This window comes from Mus caroli, unplaced genomic scaffold (assembly GCF_978045245.1).
Source record: "Mus caroli unplaced genomic scaffold, Mus_caroli_1 scaffold_18, whole genome shotgun sequence".
Taxonomy (NCBI): Eukaryota; Metazoa; Chordata; class Mammalia; order Rodentia; family Muridae; genus Mus; species Mus caroli.
The window spans coordinates 27,152,995-27,179,167 of NW_028227273.1; the positions used below are offsets into that span (position 1 = coordinate 27,152,995).

The following is a 26,173-nucleotide window of genomic DNA, read 5'->3' on the forward strand; positions in this document are numbered from 1 at the left end:
CCTCATAACTCTCAGGTAAAATAGTGGCTTTGACATCCTTGTGCTAGGCACAGAGATGCAGGGAAGGCAAGCCCAGAAAACCATTTAACATTTCCTGCCAGGCATGCATGGAGGGATCAGGGAGGAGGCTGAGGGAACTGGAAAGGGAAGCTGGTGTCCGTTATGAAGTAAGCTCAAGGCCAGCCTGCACAACACACAGTTGTGTCTGATGAAAAGAAATGAGAATCACCTGACATGTCCCCTCTAGAGACTGGCATTTGTTGATGTCATGTCCTTAGAAAATCAGCCCCATTTCCCCAGTTGCTTGTGCTGAGAGGCATCTAACTATATCCCAACCCTCATAATACAGTGTGGCTTAGGCTCTGGATCCCATCGTCAGCCTTTGAACAAAGCTTTTGTAAAAATACCAGCTTAGGCTGTGCTCAGGTCCTGACGTCTACCCAGTGTATGAAACGTTAAAAAACAGAATTATCCATTCTATGCTCTCATCTAATACAGCCTGCTGTGTGACATTTCATTTTCTGTATGCTTAAAAATGCAAACCAGCGAACACTATCAAGTCTTCAGCAGAAAAATCCCACACCCACAAAGTCCCATCTGAAAACTCAAAAGAGGAGACCATGGATTCCACTGACATTTTAAACCGTTTAATAGAGGTATCTGTTGTCCGTGTGGCTTTAGTTCAACATAAATACAGCATTTTCCTCTGGAAACATAACCTGAGATGGCAATGGGATGGCAATGGGAGCTGCTTGAGTTCACAAACTGCTCTCCTCCACGCGTTGATGATGATCCCAAGGGCAGAGGCTGGCGGCAGTTTAGGGCTCAGGCCCAGGGCAGGAATGAGGGAAGACTCCTTGTAGGTCAAAGGCTCTGCTCAGGTCCAAGGACTGCACTTGTGAGCCCCTGCTCAGCCTGAGGTTCCTCACACAGCCCCGAAATGAGGCCCGGCTGCTCAGGCAGTTCTGTTTGACGTGGGCTGTTCAGGGAGAAAGGGACAAGGGTTGCTTAATTTTGTTGAGATAGGGCATATTAAAAGAGAGAAAAATGACCTCAAACGACCCTCAAATCATAACACTTCCTGCACACGTGGGTTTAGTGGGTAGCAGAATTCCTGCTAACTTTTATCAGGCAGTGCCTTGAGGGCATAGTTGGGACTTGAAAAGTCACCAGACAGGTGTTGAGGCTCTGCAATAATTTCTTGGGACATTTCAAATGCAAATTTGATACAGGAGGATGAGTCCAGTCTATGCCTGACTTAGACTCCAGCCTTGAGGTCATCTAGGGCAGAGGTGGGATTATCCAGCTTACGTCATGGCAGAGCCATCGTTCTCAGTGAGAAGCTTGTACGTGATGGGGGTTATGCTAAATTTCCCAAAAAAGTTTAGGTCCAGTACTTCAAACCACTTATCTAAAGCGGTGGGACTTGTCATTAAATTATGCATTGTTCAATTCCTACCCCATGAGCCTTTGCATTTACACCTTCACAGGACCGAGCCTCCGGTGTGGATCAACCAAAGAGGGAGTCACACATACCAGGGTAGCCACCCACATAAATGGGGTCATTGGTGTCTGCCGAGGTGGAATGGGTGTGGGGGCTTTCCGCCCTAATGGCGTTCCCATCCACGGTCAGGACGATGCGATGCTTGCTTTTGTGGGCTTGGAGTGTGTGCCACTTGCCGTCACAGAGAGCTCTGGCAGCTCTGGGCTGGTAGGTGGCTGTTATCCTTCCAGCACCGTTGTTGACGTGAAACAAGACCTGGACGATGCAAATGCCTGGGTGAGTTCGCTACATTTAGGACCACTGCCTTGTTTTTGCACTGGATCTCAGCCAGAAGGCCAAGAAGCCATGGAGCACAGCACATTCATGAATTGTTCTCAGAGCGGAGGACTACATAGGATTCTGGAAACAAGGAGCAATGACCGTGACAAACAACAACAGTGGAGGATCACCCCCTAAAACACTGGGACTCCATCCAGCCCCCCACAGTTCCAAAATCAGTGCTCCATTCTCAGAGCACTTCAGGACATTTTCAGGAGTCTGCAGTTTCCCCAGAAACTGGACTGTCCAATCATGATCACTTGCTAACTTCCCTGACCAGGCACAGATGCTCCACAACAGGGAGCCGTGAACAAAAAGCCATGGCTTTGCAAAGGACAGAGAGGGGTTCTGGGCTAAATGGTGTCACTCCAAAAGCTGTTCACACACTTGAGGTCTAACCCCTAACATCTGTCAGGATACGATGATATTCAGATATGGGGACCTTAAGGAGGTTGTTAAGTTAAAAAGGAAGTCACTATGGTGAACTTTAATCTAATCTGTGTGCTTATCAGAGTCATCAGGGCACAGGTACCCAGAGAAAAGTCAATGTGAGGAGAAGATAGCCATGAGCCATGTACAGGCCAAGGAGTGAGGTCTAAGGAGAGGCCAACCCGGTCAAGCCTTACACTTCTAGCCTCCAGAGCTGGGCAAGTCAAGTTTTGGGTTTAAAGCTCCACCATTATGTGGTTCTGGCATCTCAGGATAACTGAGGGAGGTGAGAGTTTCAAGCCTGCTGTTCTAAGTTTCCCACACTGCCTACTGTGGAAAGCTAAGGACATAGCTCCAAAGTATGGCTGATGGGAAGAGTATAGCGGGAGGCATCTGGGAGAGTCCAGAGTGGGCAGAGAAAGCAGTAGACTAAATATGACCAGTAGACTGAACTGGGGAGAGAAAGTGTGGATGCAGGGCCATAATGACAGAGTCATATAGGAACCAGAAGCTAGAGGAAGCAAAGTCCAAGGGCTGGAGAAGTTTAGGATAGTAGTGGGCTGAGAAGAGCTGAGGGGAGCCACAGGTACTGAGTGAGTCTGGGCGCCAGTGTGTGTTTTGGTATGCCAGTAGGCTCCATAGTTAGCATTTGTCCCAAGTCTTTTGGACCAGATACCTACAAGACCACTACTATTTCAGAGCACACTGTGTGTGTGTGACACACTAAAGATGTATATTGCAGAGCATTGGAAAGAACACTAAATAAAGTTGCAAGAGAGTAAGAAGTAATATATAGAACACAACAACAACAACAAAGTAAAATACAGAGTACAACTGAAAATTACATTCTTTCATAGCTTTTACAGTTCTGATAATTTTTTCTTTTTAGATATCATGCAAAAACTTGTAAAAAAGATGTTAGGTTTTCAAACAATATATACATTTATAAAAAATATATATTTAAGTATAGGATGAGAAGGAAAATTGGCTCTAAACCATGGCATTGAGGCAGCAATCTGTCGTGGAGGTAGGGTTTTGTTTGTTTGTTTGTTTGTTTTTGTTTTTTAATTGAGGCAGGAAGAGGAGAGGTGAAGAACAAGGCAAGGGGAACTTTGCCAGTCTCCCTTGACCCCACTGTAGGCAATCCTAAGAGCCAAGAACCGAAAAGGAAAATACACAAACCAAGCAAGTAAATGCATGGGAGCACGCAAGGAGCCTTCTCTGTGCCTGGTCTCCTGTGTGTCTGTGTCCTGCTGGTCACAGTCAGACTGGCTCACAGCCCACTTAATGATCTCATTTTAACTGAGTTACTTTTGATTTATACATATTTATTGTGTGGGCTTGTGCATGTGCCCATGTCTGAGCACACAGAAGTCAACGCTGGAATTGCTTTTTTGTGTTTTTGTTTTTTCTTTCTTTCTGTCCCTGTGGGTCCTGGAGATTGAACTGATGTCATTAGTATTAACATCAGGCATTTATGCTCAGTAAGCCATCTCACTAGCTCCCAATGGCCTCTTTAAACACCAGACTCTGAGAGATGCTAGTGGGGGAGGACTTTAGCATGTGAATCTGAGAGGGTCCATATCCCTTGCTTTCCAAAAGGAAGATTCCAGCATCTCACTCATGGTGGCCAAGCATATTGCAGGAGAGGGCACCCCAAGACTCTAGCATCCATGGTTTCTGTGGCTTAAGGGTAGCATAGCATACATGCCCCGTTCTCTCCCGCAAGGCAGTAGAGGCAGATCAATGGTTGCCAAGGGCAAGGAAGGCAGGGTCTGGGGCCTGTGGTTACCAAGGAGCACCGTGGGAAGAGTCTGGTGGTAATGCCATGGTTGCTATGGATCTGGATGGCAGTGATGGTTTCATTTGCATATCACAAGCTATGCACACAGGTGGGTGCACACATAGTCCATCTTATGAAGTCCTGAGGGTCGTGATGCTGTCCCTTGGGGATTCAGCGTGGGCTGTGCCTGACCTGACTATGAGAAGCCTGGGGGTGGGGACATTCGTGTTCGTTTCACTGCAATTCTGTGGGACTCTGCTTATTTGCAAGTGAATAGTTAAAACTTATTAGAAGAGATAGGGCATTATACGGGCATATTGTTCCCGGTAAAATGTAGTAAGAAATGCCAGTTTAACTCAAATGTATAAAAAGAAGTTACTCTGAACATAGCTTTCTAGACCTTATTTTAAAATACTAATGGAAATTTCTTTTGTTTCCATTAATGAAGTGGATAATAAGAAACTTGAATCTAAGCAATTTCTGCTCTGCCTCTGGTAGGGTAGGCGGGGCTTGCAGGTGGACCACCTACCTTGCCATCTACAATCTCTAGGCCAATGGCATCCACTTTGGCACTGCTGATCCCCAGGAGGACGCCATTCTTAGAGGAAGTACGGAACTCCAGTGTGATATTTAAATCCAATCGAACTTTGTAGCCTTCCTTGACTGAAAAACACAAGGCAGCACTGTCATGGTGAGAACCCACAGGCTGGACAGGGCTGGGCTGGGCAAGCCTTCATGGTACTGGCCAAGTTCAAGACCTGGGTCAGCTGCATCCCCACCCATCCCCCAGACCTCAGTGCTCATAAGAAGAAACACTAGTTTTTGTTTTTCTTCTAAAGTAGAACCTTGCCGTGTCACCAGACAGCCACCAGCTTTGCAATCCTCCTGCCTCTGCCACCTGAGTGCTGAAATTGCAGGCGTGCATGAACAAGCCCAGATAAAAAGACTGCCTTTGAAGAAGTTGCTCAGTCACGAACCAGAACAGAGGGTGGGCAGGGACTTCCTTCATCTGCATCTGATCCCTTGGGCCCTAGATATATCCAGCTTGATAGGCTTTCCCTGTTAACCTTCTTAATTAATGTGTATCTTGTAGGGCATCATTACCATTGGATGAATATTGGCACTAGAGAGCAGTTGTTACCACGGCTGGGGCTAAAAGACAATCTGATCAGCGCATTGCATTCGGGCTCCCTACCTCGTCTCCTACCAGAGCCCTGGTTCTTCTCAGTATTTCGTGTTCTTATTTTTAAAGATATGCTATCATTATTATCATTCAGATTGATATACAATTTGGGATCCTCCTGCCTCAGCTTTCCAAGCATTGGAATCACAGGCATGCACGCCTGCTTTTCAATTCAAGGGTCTTTTTTAACCTAGACAGGGAATGTGCCCTTTTTGGTGCAGGCTTTGCATGAACAGTTAGGCACAGACCAGAATACCAAATAAACAAACACGACCTTAGGCAGCCTCTCTAGCGGGGTCTCATCCTATCAGAGATGGATCCACACCATCTCAGTGAACACACTAAACCCAAGGAGTTCCTTCAGGCAGCTAACGGCACATACCAAGAGCTGCATATCCGCTTCCTTCAAAGAAAGTTCCTTCCTGGGCCACGACATAGCACCTGTCCACAGCAGAGGCAGACAAGGGTCTGTCTTTATCCAGTTGTTGGCCATTAACCATCATTTCCCCAATGCAGGCAGGGATGCTGTGGGTGATCTAAAGCAATGGAGACAGGAAAGAAGGTGGAGCTGATGATGAGATAGAATGTAGTTTTCCTGTGCTTCACTAAGCCTCCCTCAATAGCACACATTATGACAGCATCTTGGTTTCTAAAGTTTAACAGTGGCAATTCCTCAGGTGAACACCCCCCCCTCCTTTGCTCTCTCAATCTGGTCCTTTAGTGATGATGCCCTGGAAGTGTTTTCTACATTTCTTGCTAAAACACTGCTTGCATCCAAAGAGCTTCTCTCACTAATGTGCACATAGTGATTTGCTGGGCTTTCCCCCAAGTCGATTGGGGTGGGGGAACAAGAGCACTGGAACATAACAGTCCTCCACCAACCCACAAGCCGCTGCTTACAGTCCCGATGTTCCTGGCCCTGTAGTGGCTGGGAAGGCCTCCGAGGTACAGCTTCCTTTCCACATCCAGCGTGGTTGCATTGCCCACCACAGTCACACTGGGGGACTCTTGGCCATCAACAGTCATGAACGCCTTCCTTTTAATGTATTCTGTCTTGACCTATGGGAAATGAAAACATCCAGAATTTGCAAATCATGTGAGAAAGCTTTAACAGAAGTGTGCTTAAGACATGTGTTCCTTAAGATCGATGAGAGCCCAGACCAAACCCTGGTGGATGGCTCTGCCCGTGGAATGCTGTGGCAGAGACTAGATTGAGGCTGGTAGGAGATGGGGAGACTCGACCGCAGAGCTTCAGAGCCCTGGTTATCAGCAGACGCTTCGATGAGCAGCACAATTCTTCCAGGCCACTGGTTGGGGTGGTTTGAAGAGGATTGCCCCCCCCCTAAACTCATGTGTTTAAATAGGGAGTAGCCCTATTAGGAGGTGTGTCCTACTTGGAGGAGGTGTGTCCTTCTTGGGGGAAGTGTGTTACTGTGGAGGTGGCCTTTGAGGACTCATATGCTCAAGCTAGGTCTAGTGTGGCAGTCTTACCCCTGCTGCCTGTGCATCAAGATGTAGAACTCTCAGCTCCTTCTTCAGCACCATGTCTGCCTACAAAGTGCCAATGCTTCCTGCTGTGAGGCTGATAATGGACTAAACCTCCGAAACTCTAAACCAGCCTCAATTAAACGGTTTCTTTGGACAAGTTGCCATGGGCAGTCATGGTGTCTTTTCACAGAAATGAAACCCTAAGACTCTGGCTTCTTGCCAAGTCAAGAACAGGATTTGAGACCTCTGATTCGTTCTCTCGCCAGCAGTTGGGTGTTTATTGGGTGTTCAACACTGAACAAGTGTCTGGAGAAATTCAGGGAGTAGAACGGGGCCCTGCTGAGAAGATGCTTACACCATTTGGGGGAGATGTCAAACCTAGCGACAATGAAGGGCCAAAAGGCACAGATTCCCATCAAGAAAATGGAATTACCACCACAGACGCAGGGAGAGAGTTTGGGACAGGTGACAGGGCCTCCGGGGAACTTACTGTATGCCACTTGCCATCGCTGAGCAGGGCAGGGTGGGAGACCTTGGTCCGGCCCTTGCCGAGATCAAACATGAAGTGCAGGCGGCCCTCTTGGAGCTGGAGCGTGGCGTAGTCCATTTGGTTCTGATGAGCCACGTAGTAAATGAGGCCACTGGAGGCAAATGTCCGAATGCTCAGCTGCACCTGGAGCCTGAGGGAGGACAGGGACTCAGCACCGGTGACCGGGTAGGTCAGCTTCTAGTGCTTAACGTGACCTCCACGAGAGAACCCATTGCTGCTTTATCATACACCAGCCTCAGTCTCCAGAGAGAGGAGGTGTTCACTCACTCACGCTCCCATTCGTGGCACAGATGGCTGATGGGAACTTTCTAAGATGGTAAAAAATGAGAAGGAATTCCTGAAACCTTGAAACCAAGGCTAGAACCATATCCCTGCTACATCCCAGAGAGGCGGGTCGCTGTACTAACTAATTAAAGTGAACAACTCTATGACATTTTAGCTGAGCTCTGAATGACAAAAACGAGCAAGACTCCCATGCAGGTCACCAGGAAAGCCTTCAGTTGTTTTAGGGCAATGCAGAGTATGCTATCATTAGGGGCCTGGAATACAGGGCATCCTTGTCTGGGTCCGTGTGGACCACTGAATCTGTTGGATATGAGCAGATAATGCTAATTTCAGAAGCTAGCACCATGCTTTCCTCATCGTCTGGTAAGGAGAACCTCAGAGTGACCTGAGGAAAATGGCGTACCTCTTCCGGACATCAGACTGATTCAGAGGGAGCACCATGTGGCTGTTCTGCGAGAGGCCGAACTGGTGAGCACCTGCCACATACCCCGGAGCCGTGTCTACTGCGCACAGTTCCTGTAAGAGGTGCATAGGGACCCTGAGCCAGGGAAGCCAGGACCCCTACCATGTTCTTCCATAAAGGAAATATCCCAGAAGCCACCATGATGGAACAGCAGCTGCTACCACTGTGGTTTGACTCATCTGGATCTCTATCCTAAACTATGTACCCCTCAGCGCCTTTCTCCCCAAGGAACCATCTCAGCTTCCTGCCATTTCTCACCATTACTCCAGCTCACCTTCCCTCGGATGATAGATGGGGGTTCCTCTATGAGACTTCCTTGGGTCTAAGGGATCATGAGGATGGCCCGAGGACACTGGTGGCCAAAAGGCAGCCACAGCTGGGACACCACAGGGAGACAACAGTGCCCTCAGGTCTCACAGGCCCTTCAATTCACATAATAGGTACAGGAAATGGAAACAAAAACTGGGCTTGAAGGGCCCAGGACCCTGGCCAGAAGCCAGGAGCACAGGGCAGGGCCTTTGGCAGTGCTGGCTGCCTCCACATCGTCTCACACAGGATGCCGAGATTGCTACGTGGGTTTACAACTAGGAAACAGGCTTGAACTCTGGGGCCCAGCAGAGACAGTGCTGTATTGGAATAACTACACACCATCTTCTGAGAAGTCGGAAGGGGGGAAAATAAAGTGTCGTGACCAGATTTCCCTTAACGGACCAAACTCCTATACTTGAACACTGAATCACACCCAGGGACTCAGGTACATGCTTCCTTCTGGGCTTCCCCCACCTAAATCTGACACATTACAGGGGCATTAGGGAAACCATCAAAACTCTCATGGTGCACTAACCACTTGGGGTGCCAACTCTGAGTCATCCACAGACAAGAGCTTCCACCCTATCCCTGCCAGTGATTGATCAGATTCTTAAAGTCACTTCCCAGTCCCCAGAGAGACAAATGACTCTCAGATATTCTGCTCATCGGAGGGACAGCTGAGAAACTGGGAGGTGGGGAGAGGGCACAGCTGGCACACTTTCCCCTCCCTCCCAGCTCCAGTGCCCTCTTGGGACTTGGTTCCAGCTCTTTCTGTGTGCTTTCCCCAGCTGCCCTGACTCCTGGGTTCCCATTGCTTCCTGGCTCACTTTTGGCTTTCTTGGAATCTGTCTGCCTGGGTTCACTCCTCCTAGCCAGTGGCTTTCTCCTGACCAGACCTAGATGACCCCCACTGAAGGGATGCCGTGCTTACAGGCTGTGGTAAAGTTGGGGGTTCTGGAGGGAGTTCCCCGTGTTCTCTGTGCAGACTCTGCATGGGCTCTTCGACCAGCAAGCATGTGTCCAGCTCTACTTGCTCAGAGCCAGTCGCATGAGTGAAGTCCAAAAGTCTACAGACAAATGAGAGAGCACTGTAAAGAAAAGGCCCTGGAGGAGCGTGGGGACCTAATCATTTGATTAAAATGGCAATTAGAACCCATTTTAAACCACTGATCCATTTCTCTTAGGATAACCAAGCCAACCATCCTTCACGGTGCCCGAGTTACATGGGCACACCGCTCTTTTTCTTTGGTTCTGATGAAAATAAGCATACACCCCTAAACCTGGACCATGCTGGTAACCTGGATGTTCCTGAGCTCAGAGTTGAGTCAAGACTGTCACCTGCTGTAGGCTGAGCTCTCAGGTCATCGAGTCTCTGGTTCCCCACCCCACTGGGCAGCAGTTTCCATTTAATACTGGTTCTTTGTTCTGAACTGGGCTTGTCGCTGGTCTCTCTACCAAGAAGCTCTGGCCACAATCCGACAGCAGCTTGGACCTCACTGGCACCTCCCAAAGCTATACCCAACTACCAAAGCTATACCCGACTATGCATTCCAAAGCCTCGTGGCTTTTAGGAGCATGAAGTTGCCTCATCAGTAGAGGGATGGACGAGCAACTGGTGACTGTATATAAATCTACAGATATCTGAGTAAGGCTCTGCTCTTACACCAGAGTCTGTGCAACCACAGGTCTACTCTTGCTCTGTTCAGGGACTCCGAGAAGGTAACTTCTCAGAGAAGGTCACTGTGACTGTGAAAGACCCCTGCCATCTCTCGAGGTTACATCCGGAGCATCGGAAGTCCCCTTGTCTTCAGGAAGTCCCTCCAGCAGCCTAGCAAGGATGGAATCAATAACTCCTCCTACTGAGCACGTTATCATTTCCTATAGGCAGATGCTGGTCGCTAGGTTCTGACACCACTTTCCCCACGACTCCAATGTGACTAGAGCTTGGGAAAGGAGGAACAAACAACATCTGTGCACATAATAATTCTCTTCTTCACAGAGAGTGGAAATGTGCAAAATTTAACCATATAGCAACTGTCTCGAGAGAAACCATGAAGCTGTTAGCAATCCAGTTGGTTTCTCGTAAAGGTACACTTAAGGATGGGGATGTAGCTCAGGGGTAGAGTAACTGCCCACCGTGCATCAAAGCCCAGCTCAGTACTCTACACTACACACACAAAGGCAGCCAGTGGTGGTTTTTTTTCTAAATACTATTTGATGGTCAGATCTGATTGCCATGTTGACCATAGAAGATCCATTGGGAGAGCCAGTCACGATAGGCCAAGGAAGTTCCCTTATAATGGCTGAGCCCAGAGAACATCTCCCACCACCAACTCAGAAGGCAGACGACAAAGCGCAAGAACAGGATGGGAACCAGTCACACTCACTGAGTGTCAAGGACCACGTTTTTAATACACCCGTGGAACGAAGTCCGCATCTTGAGCATCGGGGTCCCCTTGTCCTCCGGAAGTCCCCCTATGTACAGGTTGGATATGTTGATCGTCTTTCCTTCTGTTAGTGGACCCAACTTCATTTCTACAGGACTGTTCTCATCCAGTTGTATGGTGATAACTCTACCACATCAAAGGAGAAAACAAGTTTTTTTTTTTTTTTTTTTTTTTAAGTACAAAGAAGAGCTCCATTTTCATATGTAATTCTAGAAAGTTCCTTTTGGAATGATAATTTTTTTCCTACAGAAAACTTTTGGCATGGAATTGTATGTGAATCCAAAACATGGGAACCTGAAGCTCAACATCAAACATCAAAGAGTAAAACCTACGAATACTTCACTAAGCTCGATTGAGTATAAGAGATAAGGGTGTGTATTCAAACACTTTTTTTGTTTTGTTTTGTTTTTTCTGTTGTGAAAACATCCGGCATCCCTCAAACAGAAGGTCTACAGTTGGATATGGAAATACACGGAACATTGATAGGACGGCGTTTACTGTGGGCACAATACTGTCCACCAAAGCCAGCCTGCTGTTCACCACCACATTCACCCAGTTTGTAAGTAGTTTATATAGGGCTTAAATAGAGGGCAAAGGTATGGCTCTCAACTATGAAAATTTCGCAAACACATCACTACAAACTACAAGAGAGTTGACTCTGTGGTAGAGTTCTGCCATTTGAAGCAGTAAGAACTATGACTGTCAATGCCTTCCATGCCAACCATTCCAGTCACACCGGGTGTCAGTCACATGGGGTGTCAACCACACCAAGTGTCAGTCATACCGAGTGTCAATCACACCAGGTGCCAATCACACTGAGTGTCCACAAGCTAAGGAGCTTCCTCAAGCTCATCTCAGCAAGGCCCGGGAGCTAAGTACCTCCGATTCCTAACCAGGGAGATGGAGTGTTCCTGTCCATCACTGTAGGAGCCGGTGGGGGCATGCAGGAGGGCCTTCCTCAGACTGGTCCCGTCCCCAGAATTGACATGCACTTCAATTCGTCCCTCAATCAGCATGATGGAAAAGAAGGGCTGGAAGGATACATTTTCCAAAACACAACACATTACTGAAGGGGAGGTAACATTTTCCGTCTTGTATGGATGATGTAGACCCGTTAACGCAAGGCAATCGAGTGCTTAGGAAAGTCACCATCAGTCAGGGTATTTTTGGATTTGATGTACTCCACTCCGATCTGTGTCACTCTGTAGCCTGCTGTTGTTGGCCTTGTGGTCCCGTCACAGATTTCTATTTCTGCCGATCCCCATGCATGCTGTTACTGATGTAACTACATGATGCAGGAGACTAATTTTTTTTTTTTTTTAGCATAGAAACTTGGACAGTTTAATCAGGTTCTCTGAACCTTTTTGGCCCCATAAAATTTAGGAAGCAGTATCCACCATGCAGTGTGCATGATGGTGTCATACAGCCATGTCTTGATCGGCAGAGCATGTCGTTCTGTGACCTGCATATGTGCAGTCTCTCCTTCATCAAGACCTCAGGCTAGTGTTCTCCAACCTTCCCTTCAGTTATCTGATTGCATGGCACCCTCTTGTGGGGAAAATGTATTCTCTGCTTTCTCCTGCCACTGGGCACCTGTCACAGGCCATGTCTGTCTCTCTTCTCCCTTCACACTCATAACAACCACACCCCCCCCCCAACCCCCGCCCCATAGACTGTAAGGGAAGAACTCTCACTCTGCCCCAAGCATTGCACATTGAGGGAAACCCAGCCTCCCCCTGAGGAGTCACTTTAGTCTGAGGGCAGCAGCCTCTCATCCACCCCGAGAAGTGGGATATTGATCATGTGATTCGGGAAACTTTGAGTCCATGAGCAGAACCTTCGGCAGTCATGACTTTCACTCACTAATTAAAAAGGCACTCCTATAGAACGGCTTGTAAGCAGCTTTACAGTAAATGTGTGAGGTAGAAATTCCCCACACACGTCTCCAGCCCTGCTCTACTTCCGTGGGTTGCAGCTACTTACCACATGTGCCTGAGCCCCACCAGACTCCTCTGCATCCTTGCCCAGGGCAACCAGGAGGATTCCGCTGCTGTTCTTGGTGGCGAATGTGGCCAGCAAGGATGACTCAGGTGAGAGAGACTTGGGTGGCATCTCCACATAGCCGCCTCTCAGGAAACTCACACTCTGGATAGGCTGGTGACAGAGAGGGGAGGGCAGGGTGAGGTTGGCCTGCCTCCTGTGCATCTCGCACCCCCTCAGGCTGAGAGCTTGCGGCTTTATTGCGGTAAACCACCAGGCACCTAGTGAAACCCATCCAGACCCCCGTGACCAAGCTTGCTCCCCACCTCCAGTGCGCAGCCTTTTCTGACTCCGTAGGAATTTCTCAGCAAATCAAAGGTGGACCTGGATATCTCCAGGTTCTTGATGCAGCCCACATAGCTTCTGCTGCTGACCCCTTTCCTGGAGGTAAGGACACGAGGACCATTCACACATTGGGTTGGAGAGGCCTGGGAATTCCACACGACTGCCCCGTGGTTTCACATCATACCTCACAGCCTTAGAATGAGGCAATCCACCCACGTAAATCAGGTCTTTCTCCAGCCGATTGAGGTCGGAAGCAGCTCCTGGAGTCTCTCCTTGCTTTGTCTCCTTGTCACTGCTGTCATATGCATCGAAGACAGCCAGCAGTCCTAGTGGGAGTCAGGGAAAGGGATGGTTAACACTCCATAAACCTCTGTCAACACATCCCATTCATGAGGGCATGCTCTTTTAAATCCTGCAAATTTGACTGATGTTGCTTATTGTCATTCAGAGACAAAGGTTGGCAGCCCCAGAACATGTACTGCTGAACAGTGTGTGAAAGAAAACAGAATGAATCCGATTTGTCTTTCCAATCCTGCGTTTAACAAGAAATACTGAAACCCTGGACAAATGGAATTATACCATTCTTCCAGCAATAGGCGGATCCCATTGCTTCTCATTCCATAGACAAAGGTGGCTTTCAATCAAATATCACGCAAGAGTGCAGCTGTGGCCAGGTGTGGAGGGTGATGTGTTCTAATGTCATGAAGATGCCAACTGAGCAGAATCACCACTGGTTCTGGAGTGCTGTTTGTTCTTAGAGGGGCGGCCAACACCATAGAAGTCCACCTTGTGCACCTACCTTGCTTCCGGTTCCGCTGGAAGGCGATTTTATACCAGGTTCCATTGTTATACCGCCTGTCTGTCATAAGAGTGAGGGGTCCTGACCCTAGGTCCACCATCACTTTGACCCTGCCACGGACCAGCTCAATGGACAGGAAGTCCTTCTGTGGAGGAAAGAAGTCTTCTCTGAGATACGTCTTTATCTCTAGATTCTTTTCCCTCCCAAGTTAGGGATGGGAGTAAACTATTAAAGTCAAACTAGGGATTGTTACATAAAAGTTAGCGTCAAACAGCTAGTCTGTTACATAAAAGTAAAAATGTACCCAGCGGCTTTGTGGAATATTACTGAGAATTAAACTAATTGATATACATTGTTACCAAAATCCACGTGTTAGTAGGAAAATTGGACTGTCTAGGAGGGCGTTTTATTTAAATTTATCAGTAGGCTGTTTCTGAAAATGGCCAGCATACAAGACAAAAGGGGGACCATTCCTGTAGATGAGATTCAAATGAGGCTACTGTAGGGGCTGGAGAGATGGCTTAGTGGTTAAGGGCACTGGCTGCTCTTGCACAGGATCTGGGTTCAATTCCGAGCACCTGCCTGGCAGCTCACAACCATCTGTAACTCCCGTCCCAGGAGATCCAAAACCCTCGTCTGGCCTCAGTGGCCACTACGCATGCTTATGGTGCACAGACATGCAGACTGGGAAACTACTCACATACACAAAATAATAATAAAAATAATTTTTAAAAAAGCAAATGCACAGTATTCCTACAACTAGAGCATAACAGGAAGTGTCTGACTCACGCCTGGGCTGCCTGGAGGGTCTACTCTGCTTTCCTGTGTTCCCTGATAGTTCTTCCTGAATTTGTGCTCATTGATCAGCGACTTTTAAATGAGGACCTATGCAGCCTAAGTGTATGGAGTACAGTAGTAAGAGCTTGTCGAAACCACCTCAGAGACTTTAACAGAATCAGGTTGGTGCTGTTCCTCAGCGAGTACGCAAACGCTCACGGAAGACTCCAGCCAACCACTTGCTTCTGTGGTTTGCTCCTTCCGGTAGGTGATGCTCCCAGCTCCTGTGGACTTAGGTCTTTATGAAGAGCAGAACTGACTGACAGGGACCGACATGGAGCAGTGTTTGGGGGTATTGAGACTTCTCGGTCTTGCATTGGTCTTGGGGACCATTCTCCTGTTACTAACTCCTCCTTCATTCTCCTGTAAGTGGACCCCCACTACTTGTAAGTGGATGTAAGTGAAACCTCATTGTCTCTCCTAGCACGCTGTGGTGGAAGCAATGCTCTGCTCTGTGGGTGTGCTTTCTGTGGTGGAGGGACATCTGTTCGCCTCTGGCAAGAGAAATGCACAGCACACAGAGGTAACTTTAAGGCAGCGGTTCTATACACGGAGGGCCAAGTGCTGCAGAAACTCACGGTGCCATTTGAAGCCAGGTAGAAAAGAAGGCCATTCGGGGAGAAGGTGCTGAAGAGGATTATTATCTGCGTCACGGTGGGCCGGAGCGTCTTCTCCACCACGGCGTACCCGCTTCCATCAAAATGGAAGGAGGAATCTTCGTTCTGGGAGCTGCAAGGCAGAAGCCAGGAAATACCACCCAAGATCAGGAGGGCGGAGCAGCAAAGGTATTCCCTCATCCTAGGCCGTAGGGGAAACCTATCTCTGTTCTTGATAGTGAGCCATAAAGTTGCAGCCTTGAACTTGTGAAAACCGAAGTATTCTGAAATTGGAACAGCTCTGAACACTGACAGACAGGATGATACAAGGCAAGAATTATATATGCATCATGAGACCGTTTTATAAGAAAAAAAGATGTTTTAAACTATATGGAATAATCTCAGGCTCTGCATTTGGTATATATGATAAAAAGCAAAAAAAAAAAAAAAAAAAAAATCAGAGTCTGCGTCTAGATTTGAATCCTACCTCCAGGATGCTCCATTACCCCCAAATCCCAAAATACAAATGTAAAATCCCAACCTCCCCCCGCCCAGCTCCAAATGTGTCAGAGAGGAGAGGAGACGACATTTAAGCTGTATCTCACAAGGCATTTTTATGCAGGGCAAACCCATGTTGACCAGAGCCCAGCCACTTTCTAAAAGAGTTTGTGCAAGCAGCCATTACGGTAAGTAGAATTATAAAAATGCTGATGTTATGTAAGAGTATCTAGCAACACATAAAAAGACAGATTAAGAAATTAACCTGCCTACTAGGCAATATCAACCAAATATAATCAGTAACCTGAGGAATATTACAGGCTGTACCAACAACCTAACACTAGCCAGTGACACCAGGTAGGAGCACACTGTGTCCCTTCAGTCTGCTCCAATAGACTGTGTGTGTGTGTGTGTGTGTGTGTATGTGTGTGTGAGTGTGTGTGTGTATATGTGTGTGTGTGTGTGTGTGTGTGTGTATTGGTATGGCTAAAATGAAGATAGTCACTTTACAAGCTCAGACACAAAGTAGCATTCTGGCCTAAATATGTCCTATATGAAGGAACTCCTAATGATCCCATTTTTATAAAGGGCTTGAGATTCAGTGCATTTTGGAAACACTACAGCTGTAGCCCATTGGTGAGGGAAGGGTAGTCTGTGCATCATTAGCATGTTCCAAACTAACTTAGAGCTCTGATAGCATCACAACAGCTACTTCTATATCATCTGTATCTATATCATTTATATCTATTTATCAATATCTATATCTATATCTATCTACCTATCTATCTTCTCTCTATATATGGAAACAGTCGCTATGTAACCCTTGCTAGGCTAGAACTCACAGAGCTCTGCCTGCCTTTATCTGCTGAGTGTTGGGATTAAAGGCGTGTGCTACCACACCTAGCTATATTTAATATTTGAACTTGACATTTTCCAAACATGTATGATAAATACAGCTCCTCTACTGTTAGCTTTTTTTTTTTCTTTTTCAAGAACACGTATTAATATCCTACCGAGCTAGGGTTATTTGAAACTCGGTCAATATATTGGTCAACATAAGTATAAGAATGGCCGGGAGATTTCTTCATTCGGTGTCCAGTGAAACATACTTATTAAACCCTAGGTTGTCTAAACCAGTCATTCCACCTGCTCCTATAGCCAGCTGGGTTTTCAGCTCAGCAGCAGGATGCCTAGACTCTCAATGAACACAGGATGACTAGGCCCTCAGTGAACACAGAGCTCAGGGGCATCCCAACCCTTCTTCCTCAGCCTTTGCTTCAGAGGCAAGGGTTGGAAATCTGGTAGGATGGCAGGTGTCTCTGGGAATGAAACCAGGGGTGTACACAAAATGGCCGACCTTACCACAGTGAAGGAGAACCAGCATTCGCCATTTAAATTGGTTAAGTAGAGGAGCAGAGCCCAGAGGTTGGGTCTGTTTTCATATCAGATTTACTAAGTTTCTGGGAGTATTTTTGGTTAGACACTCGGTGTGAGCAAAAGGGGATGTATCAGAGTTCAGAAGCTGTACGTACTAACTGTGCATGTAAAAGCTGTTCTTGCCAACTGCAAGCCCTGTGTTCCCCTGCAACAAGGGTCAGGGAAACAACCCTCGGATGCTCACGTGGACTCATCGGAAGACCGGTGATGACCACTGGAGCAGAGTTTCTCTCAGATTTATAATGTTTTGCACATGCACACTGCATACTGACCCTGAGGAGCAAGGGCGGGGTGAGTAAGAGAAGTCTGGGAGACACCCAAACTTCAGGGAAAGGGGAAAATTAGCCAGAGTCACCAAGGAAGCCTTGCTACATGACTGGGAAAGTTGGACTCCAAATCCAGTGTTAGCCCAAAGGCTTCGGTAACCAAGAGTCCATTCATAGCCTTTTATGAGAATAGGGAGTATAGAGCTAAGACAAAGTAGAAACGTGGGGCGGGTTACCTTCCAAAGCAGCCATTGCACTTCCCCTCTCTCTCGATGTAATTCCACAGGCCAATCGATTTGCCATTCAAGAAGGCCTCTCCCATGCAGCCCTTAAAATGGGTAACCTTCACAGCCGGGGATTTCTGGTGCAAAGACAAAAAACAAACAAACAAACAAACAAACAAACAAACAAACTCATAATGCGCACCCATAGGCCTGAAGGCAGGCATATATTCTCTAAACTGCCCTGGGAGCTCAAATCCAGTGCTTCGGATTCCTAGAGAACATTCACTGAAATGGCCAGTTTGCAACAATTGCTTCTAAGCCTGAACATTTTACATTGTTTCTGTTCCTTGAAAGGGGAGGGGATTGCGAAAGAGGCTTGCTTATGGATACAGCCCACGTTGGCCTCACACTCCCGGTTCGCTTTCTTCAGGCTTGTGGATGCTGGGATTGAAGGTGTGAATGACCACAGCCATCTCTGGACAGTCCCCTAAGGATCCACTCTGTCTCTGGGGAAAGTCTGTTGTGAGTGAGTCGCCAGACCAGACAAGGGGTCAGTAGACTAGAGGGATGCAGGCTGTCCTCCCAACCCAGTTCAACTAGCTGATGTCATTATACAAATACTATGCCCTCTTGCTATACACTAATTAGCACAATTACCACTAGAATTGGAAGAGAGATAAAGGGACTTTACAGAAATGACTATAGATGCATTTAATTTCCTGCTTCATCACTGGAAGAAATGATTGTCTAAGTGGCAAACAGCACCATTGATTACTCTTGTCTTCATCTTCATCATTAAAAATGACCGTTTACCCTGGCAAAAACAGCTGATCCCCTGCTGAAATGAAAACTAATAGAAGCAGGAATTTTTGGATGGTGCAGGGTATATTTAACACTGAGCACATATCAGCCAGGGGTCCTGTTCAGGTGGCCTTCTGAACAGGATGCCCAAGAATTTTACCTTGATCTGACCTCCGAGCCCTCCAACAAACATCAGCGTTGAATTGTTTATGTCCAGAACCTTCGACGGTCCAGGAGATTTGCTTGTCCTGACCGGTGGGTTCTCGGCAGCGCTTGCTTCCTTTACACTCAGGGACCCCATGTTTCCAAACCTTGTGTCAGAAATAATTGCAGAAGGAATTTCACACACACACACACACACACACACACACATCATGGATAAGCTTGCCTGTCACACACATCCCACCCGCCTCTCCAGGGTCACCCCTGAAATGTCCACCCACCTGCCTTGCCTTTGCCCTCAGCCATTCAACCTCTACTTTACTCCTCCAAATCCTGGTAATCAGCTCTTGGGAAACAGACAGGTCATCACATCTCTCCCCTATACTGAAAGTCATTACTGAGTCCAACCATATCTAAAGAAAAAATTACTCCTTTCTTCATGACACTGTTTTTAATATAATACCAATATTTCCAACATCATCAACAAAGCCCCACCATGTTACAGAAAAGGAAAAGGAAAATTCTGCCTAAGACTGCTTAAATGAATTTACTTCTAGGAAGGGCTTTAATGGGAACAACTTGACTTAGTATTTGAATTTTGAGACAATATCACTGGGGGATGGTTTTGTGCACTGCATGGAAAACGTCACTTGTTAATCAAACCCCTGTGGCCAATGAGCTGAGGTAGGACTAGGAGGTGGAACATCCCGCAGGGAGCAATGGGAACTCTGGGACATAGTCAGAGGCGGGAGATTCGCCCCGGACTCTGAGGAAGTCAGACTCATAAAATGGAGGAGAGGTAGAAATTAGGCTTGTGGAAAACACAGAAGAGTTTAAATGGGCTATGTAAGTTATAAGCTAGTCAGGGAGTAAGCTAAAGTTTATGGCCACAGCATTTATTCATAAATAAATTTGCCTCCAGGTTTGTTTGGGAATTGGGCAGTGGGTGGAAAAGCCTGAACTCACACAATACATTTTCCATCTCCCTTTCTGTTGCTTTTCACAAAATCCTCTCTTCTGTGGAAGGAGCCATTTTACAAGGCTGGTCACTTGGACTTTCTAAGAACATTTTTTAATAAAATAATCTAGGGGCTTGGAGAGATGGCTCTGTGGTTAAGAATACTATCTGTTCTTGCACATGGTGGCTCACAACCTCCTGTGAGTACAGTCCCTGAGGGTCCAATGCTCTCATCTGGCTGAGGGCACTGCATATTCATGGTGCATATACACATATGCAGGCAAATATTCATATATACAAAATAAATATTAAAAGTAATCTAAACTATACAAGTTTTGATCCTTGCTTTCAGCCAGACAAAAATATTTGTTCTATAATTTAAATGATTTATTCCTATAGTTAATATAAACCCAGTATTGTTTGTTCATAATCCAACTTTCCTAATGACTCGATGCCTGTCTATTAAATTCGTTACCAACACATGGTAAGGTACAATTGACAGAAGAGAGATGCTGGGGACAGCCTCTGCTACCTGGTTATGTAGATGCTGTGCCATCGGTTGTTATTGATGGAGACCTCTGGGAATTCCAACCTCGTGGACCCGGAGCCCAGGTCCCAGAGAAAGGCTACCTTCCCCCGCCGCATCTCCACTGCGAGAAAGTCAGACTGGGTGAAAAGATAAGGGGAATAAGTTACATATTGCTATTTACACAGTCAGCATAAAAATTCTGTGCTCTTCTGTCTACGAGTTACCACAGCCCTGGGGCTGGGGCATGGAGACCCTGTGGCAGAGGGCAGCCCTGACATTAGTTTTGCAGATAGATCAGTCACTATTCTGAAGCTCCTGGGAAAAGCTCAAAGGGGTTGTCACCAAGTCCCCAGCGAGGCTAGGCAAGGTACTGGCTTGTTTCTGCTTCAGAAGGCGCCAATGGATGTGGAATGCCTACTTAAGAGCTACAAAGTGAGCTTGTCTCCTTGTCTCCTCAGAAGACATCTGTGCATCTTAACATCTCCTCCATAACATTCCCAGGGCTTGAAATCTTCTGATAGAGCCAAAGGAGTGGTAGTCTTGTCTAGGAAGCCTGTTGTCTGGGGACCATGCCTTGGCAGGAAGAACCTGGGTGATGCCTGGCTATCTGCAAATTGCCCTGAGTCCACCAAGACATGATGTACTCCTGGTACACTAATAAGATGGCAGATGGGGACACTGGTCAGAAATGTTACTTTCTGCCTTGTGCCTTTCACTGTGTGCATGTTCCTATGTGTGTCTATGAGTTCATATTATCATATTATGCATATTAGCACCACATGTTCACAAGGAGGCCAGAAGACAGCCCCAGGTATCCTAGGTGCTATCTCCTGTTGTGGAGAGCCCTGGGGCTAATTATATTTGATGTTAATTCCATTCTCCTGTGAGTGGCTGCGAACAAGGAATGAGTCAGCACTCAGGTGATTTCCTGTAAACCTGCTTCCCACCTTAATTTGTAAAAGAAAGGAGAGCTGATGATTGGGCAGATGAAAGGGTTGGTGGAGCAGAAGTATGAGAAGGAGAAGAAGGAGAAAATGGAAGAGGGAGAGGATGCAGAAGAGGATGCAGAAGAAGAAAAGTGGAGCAGAAGCACATGGCCTGGAGAAACTGCAAGTTCTAAGGGGTCTCATAGATGGAGAAGATGGTAGTGTAGTGGTAGATCTGTTCAATCTAGGCGCATAGCATATATTCATATTAATTGAGTCGTGTTTTCATTGCCAGGGCATATATGGGACAACAATCTACCTTTTGAAGCAGGGCCTTTGACTGACCTGGAACTCACCTAGTTAGGCTAGGCTGGCCCACAAGCTCCAGAGATCTGCCTACATCTACCTGTCCAGCTCTGGATACAGAAAGGCAGGCAATGATGCTTAGGCTTTGTTTAAATGGTTCCTATGAATTGAGCTCAGATTCTCAGGCTTGCAGGCAAACAGTCACCCTCTGACCGGTCTGACCAAACCCCAGGCAGCTACTTTTGTGTTTATTTAACATTCAACCAACCATTGAGGTTTGGTCTCTTGCTCTCTATTGTGGTGCAAAATGCAGGTTTCCCAAGACCTGGCTGTCCCAGAGAGGAGTCTGCATGTACACCATGGCCCCAACCTATTTCTGATTGGTAAATAAAGATGCCAACAGCCTCTAGCAAAAGAGACATAGGTGGGGTTTAGGTTTCATGGGCTTGGGGGTTAGAGGGGACCATGAAGGACGAGAAGTGCAGGAGAGGAGGAAAAAGAAGCTGCCATGGGTTAGGAGTCAAGAGAAAGTGGCTCTGAGGGCTGCCCAATCGGAGATAAGAGCAGCCCAGATCAACATAGTAATAACTTGGGAGTTACCGATAGGAAACAGAGTCTAACAACATAGAAAGTAGTATCTGCCCAGCTCTTGTGTTGTTGAAGGTTTATTGTAAATATAAAGGTTGTGCGTGTCTTTCATCCAGGAACTTAAATAGCTTAAGGCAGGGTAGAAATCTTGGGCTGAGATTTAAATATTTCTACAACATTCAACATTACAATTGTAGCAAAGGTTTTTTTTCCCTGATAGAATTTAGCGATTCCAGGGCAGTCATATCTACATTTTCATCAGTGGGGAGTCCGCAGAGGAAACGCCTGAATTCCCAAACACCCAGGGCTGCTCACTTACACTGCTGCTGCTGCCGAGGTAGAAGAGAAGGTTGTCGGGCTCCTGCGTCTTCACGTTCAGGATCAAGGTGTTATAATTGGTAGATGAAGTCTGAGGCTGATAGGCGCGGACGCAGTCTCTGTCTGCAGACACTGCAACTTTGATCTGACAGGGAGAAAACAGCATTCCGTGACTTAATGACACATGGGGGCAGCTCCCTGGGACATCGGAGATGCCAGCCCACTCGCCCTGTGAAGAGTTTCCTCTGTGCAGAACTAGTAATGCTCTGAGCTTCAGAGAGAGGCAGCAGACCAGGATGGAGATTCTTTTATTTAGGCAAATCATTTCGATACTGGACATCCAGTCCTTTCAATTAGGCTATGTTCTATTTGCTTATTTAGAGACAGGGTCTCACTATGTAGACCAGGATGAGCTTGAGTTTAAACTCATGATCCTCATTACCTCAGCTTGGCGTTATAGGTGTGTGTTACTATGAAAAAATTAGGTTTTCTTGGTTTTTGTTTTGTTAAGGTTTACTTCATTGAATTTTGGGTTTGGAGGGGTGTGTGTGTGTGTGTGTGTGTGTGCATGTCAGTGCAGGAGTACCCACAGACCATAAGAGGGCATCGGACCACCTGGAGCTGGGTTACAGGCAGTTACCAGCTACCCGACCTGAGTGCTGGGTTCTTAACTCTGGTCTCCCATAGAACAGTAAGTACTTTTAACCGCTGAGCAATCTCTCCAGCCCTTTATGGCTCTCCCTGGGCTCTTTTATACAGGAAGCGGTCTCATCACATTAAGATTGGATACCTTGTTACTGTGGCCTCTTACCACCTGGCCGACAGGGAGCATTGAATGATCTTTGTTCAATAAAAATGCAGGGGTAATAGATTTACTATATCACTCAAGAAATAGCTATTGAGTGGTTATTTACTACATATTGCTCTGCTTCATAATTACCTGTGTATAGATTTTCTATTAACTTCTCTTCTAAGTTTGTATTAGCCATAGTATTTAGAACTACAACTTTAGCAGAGGTTCCCTTGGCCTGTCTATGAAAGAGAGGGAAGCCAGAGCCCATGTGAGCCTAAGTCCTCTTCTAGAAGGGAAGACTCCAGAAGGGAGAGCCCAGAGTGCCTTTACCTTGCCCAGAAAGCTTCGGAAAGACCAAGCTGAGATCAGGGGTTACACTCTTTTTATCTCTAGGGCCCCATACAGTGGCAACTCTCTTGGGGTAGTCTTACTATGGTTTGAAATGAGTGAACTGATCCATGAGTAGTTAAAAGACCGATTCCCCAGCTTTGACCTCTCTGGTATTGTATACACGTAGTAATGTAGACTTGCACAGCATCCGTATGGATAGACATTCTTTTCTCAGAGTTCTGGAGGACAAGGCCCATCCTACCCATTCTGGATAGTATCTCCAGTATTAGAGGTTAATCAGTAAAATGAAGAAACGTTACCAGGTGTTAGCACTAGACTTAATGTCTCCCAGACACAAAGGCTAAGTTGTGGAGTCAGGCATTAACTAGGAATCCCAGAAAGGAGAGCACTTTTCCTAAGAGACTTTGAAATACTCTACAAGTGAGTAGGATTCCAAGAAAAATGGCTTAAATGTCCCAAGACAAACCTAAGAGGACATGGGTTATGAGATCTGCGCCTATAGAAGTTGCAGGGGAGTTGGGGTGGCAGAGCATCACGCTCACTGGCTTCTCCAGGACCTGTGAGCAGGGACCCAAGCCTTTGGAGCTGTGGCCTTAGGAACCCCCCAGCCCGACTCACCGACGCCGCTTGTTTCCGGGCCCGGCTGATCAGCAGCTTGATCTCTGACAGGTTTTTGCTCAGGTTCTCCTCCAGGGTTTTCAAAGGTTTCAATCGATCCAATAAAAGGTTGGCTTGCATTTCCATGTCTTTCATTTTTCTTCCAGCCAACAGAGCTAACGGAGATGAGGGGACAGGGGTTGGCAAGAGTGAGGTGGAAACCAGTGAAAAGGAAGTGTGTTCGTTACTAAGACATGGGATAAGATAGAACAGAGTAAGCAAACCCTGAGATATGTGAAGAACACATGGACAGCTTGCATCCCCTGGGGCCCCTCTCCTCAAATGTGAAGCTCCAGGCTAGAACTGTGCATCCTTGTGTGCCCAGCTCTCTCCCAATCAGCAAGCTGCAGGCTTTCAAAACAGGGAGGGGGACCACAGACATACTGGTCATCGTGGAGTTATGCAGAAGGTCGTTTGTCTCCTGGACTGTGGCATTCACTCTGGACAGGTCCTCTGATGTGTTGAAGACCCTCAGGCTCAAAGCCAGCACATCCTCCAGTGTCTTCACCGCACTCTCGTTGGCTGCTGCTGCCAGCTCTCTGGCTTTCCTGCCCTTCTCTCTCATACCTAAGATAAAGGAATGGGCAAGCATGTGCCTGCTGAAGGCACTGAGAAAGGCCTAAACTATGTGCGTCACTTTGCGAAGGAACACATATGTTGAATACAAAGCGAGGCTTCTTGCCTTTTCGTGTCAGAGGAGTTTGCACGTCACATGTTCTACCACCCCTTTAAAAAAAAAAAACCAATGAATGATTTGGATACTTCCTTCTCTGGAACATGTTATCAATTACATAGAGTGACTACAAAGGTCGTGGTTAATGGCCACACCCTTAGTATGTTCTGGGGATGATGAGGTGACAGTAGTTGTAAATTTTTATTTATTTAGTGTGTGCATGTGTGTTCATATAGGATACACGTAAGGAGGTCAGAGGACAACTGGTGGAAGGAGGTTTCCCCCTTCTACTCTGTGGGTCCAGAGATGGAACTCACATCTCTAGGCTAAGCAACGGTACTTCTAACCATCTCTCCAGCCCCAAACTCCTCTATTTAGCCCTTTCTCTAGGTCCTGCTCATGTTCTGGAAACATGTTCTCCTCCACATCATTTACTTTCTGGATAAGAAGGTTCTGGAACTTAAGCTTGCAATCAAGAGAAGAGTGGCCACCGGAGGACAAAATGGTATTTAGTCACAACGTGGACTGGCTGTTATAAGAGACAAAAGCTCAGAGAGGACACGGCCACAAGGGGAAGAATAATTCTGCTATCTGAGAACCCCTGGTTGAGGATGTCTACATGGTGTTGGTAAGACCGGAAAATGTTTCAGTACACACAGCAAAATATCCATTCTTGATGAAAGCCATATAAAAGTGTATCGCTCTCAAGCCAGGCATGGTGGCATGTGCCTGCAATTCCAATCAGGAAGCGGGCACAACACCATCATGAGGTTGACGCTAGCCTGGGCTACATGGTAAGACCCCCAGGCAATAAAGGAGAAAACTCCCATGCAGTCCTTTGCTCTTGTCTTAACTTTTCTGTAAGTTTGCATACAGAATGTTAATGTGTTTTACTAAAGTAGATGAAGGGTCATTTTTCTGTGAGTGCTCAGAAGGGGAAAAGAAAGTTCCAGATAGAAGAGCAGCGTGGTGAGTCCTGACTCACCACAGGTTGTTTGGAGTCAGGCGCATAGCGCTCGACAGCCCTATTCATTGGGGTTGTGACTCAAGACTCATTTAAAGCCGTGGAGAACCTGTGTTTCCAAATCACTAATATTAGCAATCAATAAGCTGATTTTATAGCGTTCTTTCATCTGAGAGAGGAAGATCACGTAATAAGAACTCTCTAATTTGCCATGTTCACAGTGAGTGAATCTAACACTCCCTCTACAGCTGGCCAAGAACATTCTCTTTTTCTCTACACTTGGCCTCCTTGGAAGGCCCCTCTCTCCTCTAGGCTGCATCAAAGCCATCTTGAAATTCAGCAATTAAAAGCGTTGGCCAAAAGTCACTTACCTTTTAAAAGCATAATCATAACACCTTTAAGAGTA

General features: G+C 46.8%; 1 protein-coding gene across 1 annotated transcript in view; it reads right to left on the bottom strand.

Annotated features, from left to right (window-relative positions):
- Nucleotides 1–631: 631 nt before the first annotated feature.
- Nucleotides 632–26,173, bottom strand: part of Lama1 (laminin subunit alpha 1) — a 128,318-nt gene continuing 102,776 nt past the window's right edge. The window contains exons 43-63 of the mRNA XM_021186178.3: nucleotides 24,515–24,697; nucleotides 24,092–24,246; nucleotides 22,331–22,474; nucleotides 20,195–20,328; nucleotides 18,703–18,853; nucleotides 17,754–17,878; nucleotides 15,299–15,449; nucleotides 13,884–14,028; nucleotides 13,269–13,410; nucleotides 13,066–13,180; nucleotides 12,743–12,913; nucleotides 11,639–11,790; nucleotides 10,700–10,885; nucleotides 9,244–9,379; nucleotides 7,944–8,056; nucleotides 7,196–7,385; nucleotides 6,118–6,276; nucleotides 5,600–5,753; nucleotides 4,564–4,697; nucleotides 1,537–1,759; nucleotides 632–979 (exon numbers count right to left, since the gene is read on the bottom strand). Coding sequence (XP_021041837.1) covers nucleotides 819–979; nucleotides 1,537–1,759; nucleotides 4,564–4,697; nucleotides 5,600–5,753; nucleotides 6,118–6,276; nucleotides 7,196–7,385; nucleotides 7,944–8,056; nucleotides 9,244–9,379; nucleotides 10,700–10,885; nucleotides 11,639–11,790; nucleotides 12,743–12,913; nucleotides 13,066–13,180; nucleotides 13,269–13,410; nucleotides 13,884–14,028; nucleotides 15,299–15,449; nucleotides 17,754–17,878; nucleotides 18,703–18,853; nucleotides 20,195–20,328; nucleotides 22,331–22,474; nucleotides 24,092–24,246; nucleotides 24,515–24,697 — 3,224 coding nt within the window. The 3' untranslated portion in view covers nucleotides 632–818. The remainder of the gene's footprint in view (nucleotides 980–1,536; nucleotides 1,760–4,563; nucleotides 4,698–5,599; nucleotides 5,754–6,117; nucleotides 6,277–7,195; nucleotides 7,386–7,943; nucleotides 8,057–9,243; nucleotides 9,380–10,699; nucleotides 10,886–11,638; nucleotides 11,791–12,742; nucleotides 12,914–13,065; nucleotides 13,181–13,268; nucleotides 13,411–13,883; nucleotides 14,029–15,298; nucleotides 15,450–17,753; nucleotides 17,879–18,702; nucleotides 18,854–20,194; nucleotides 20,329–22,330; nucleotides 22,475–24,091; nucleotides 24,247–24,514; nucleotides 24,698–26,173) is intronic.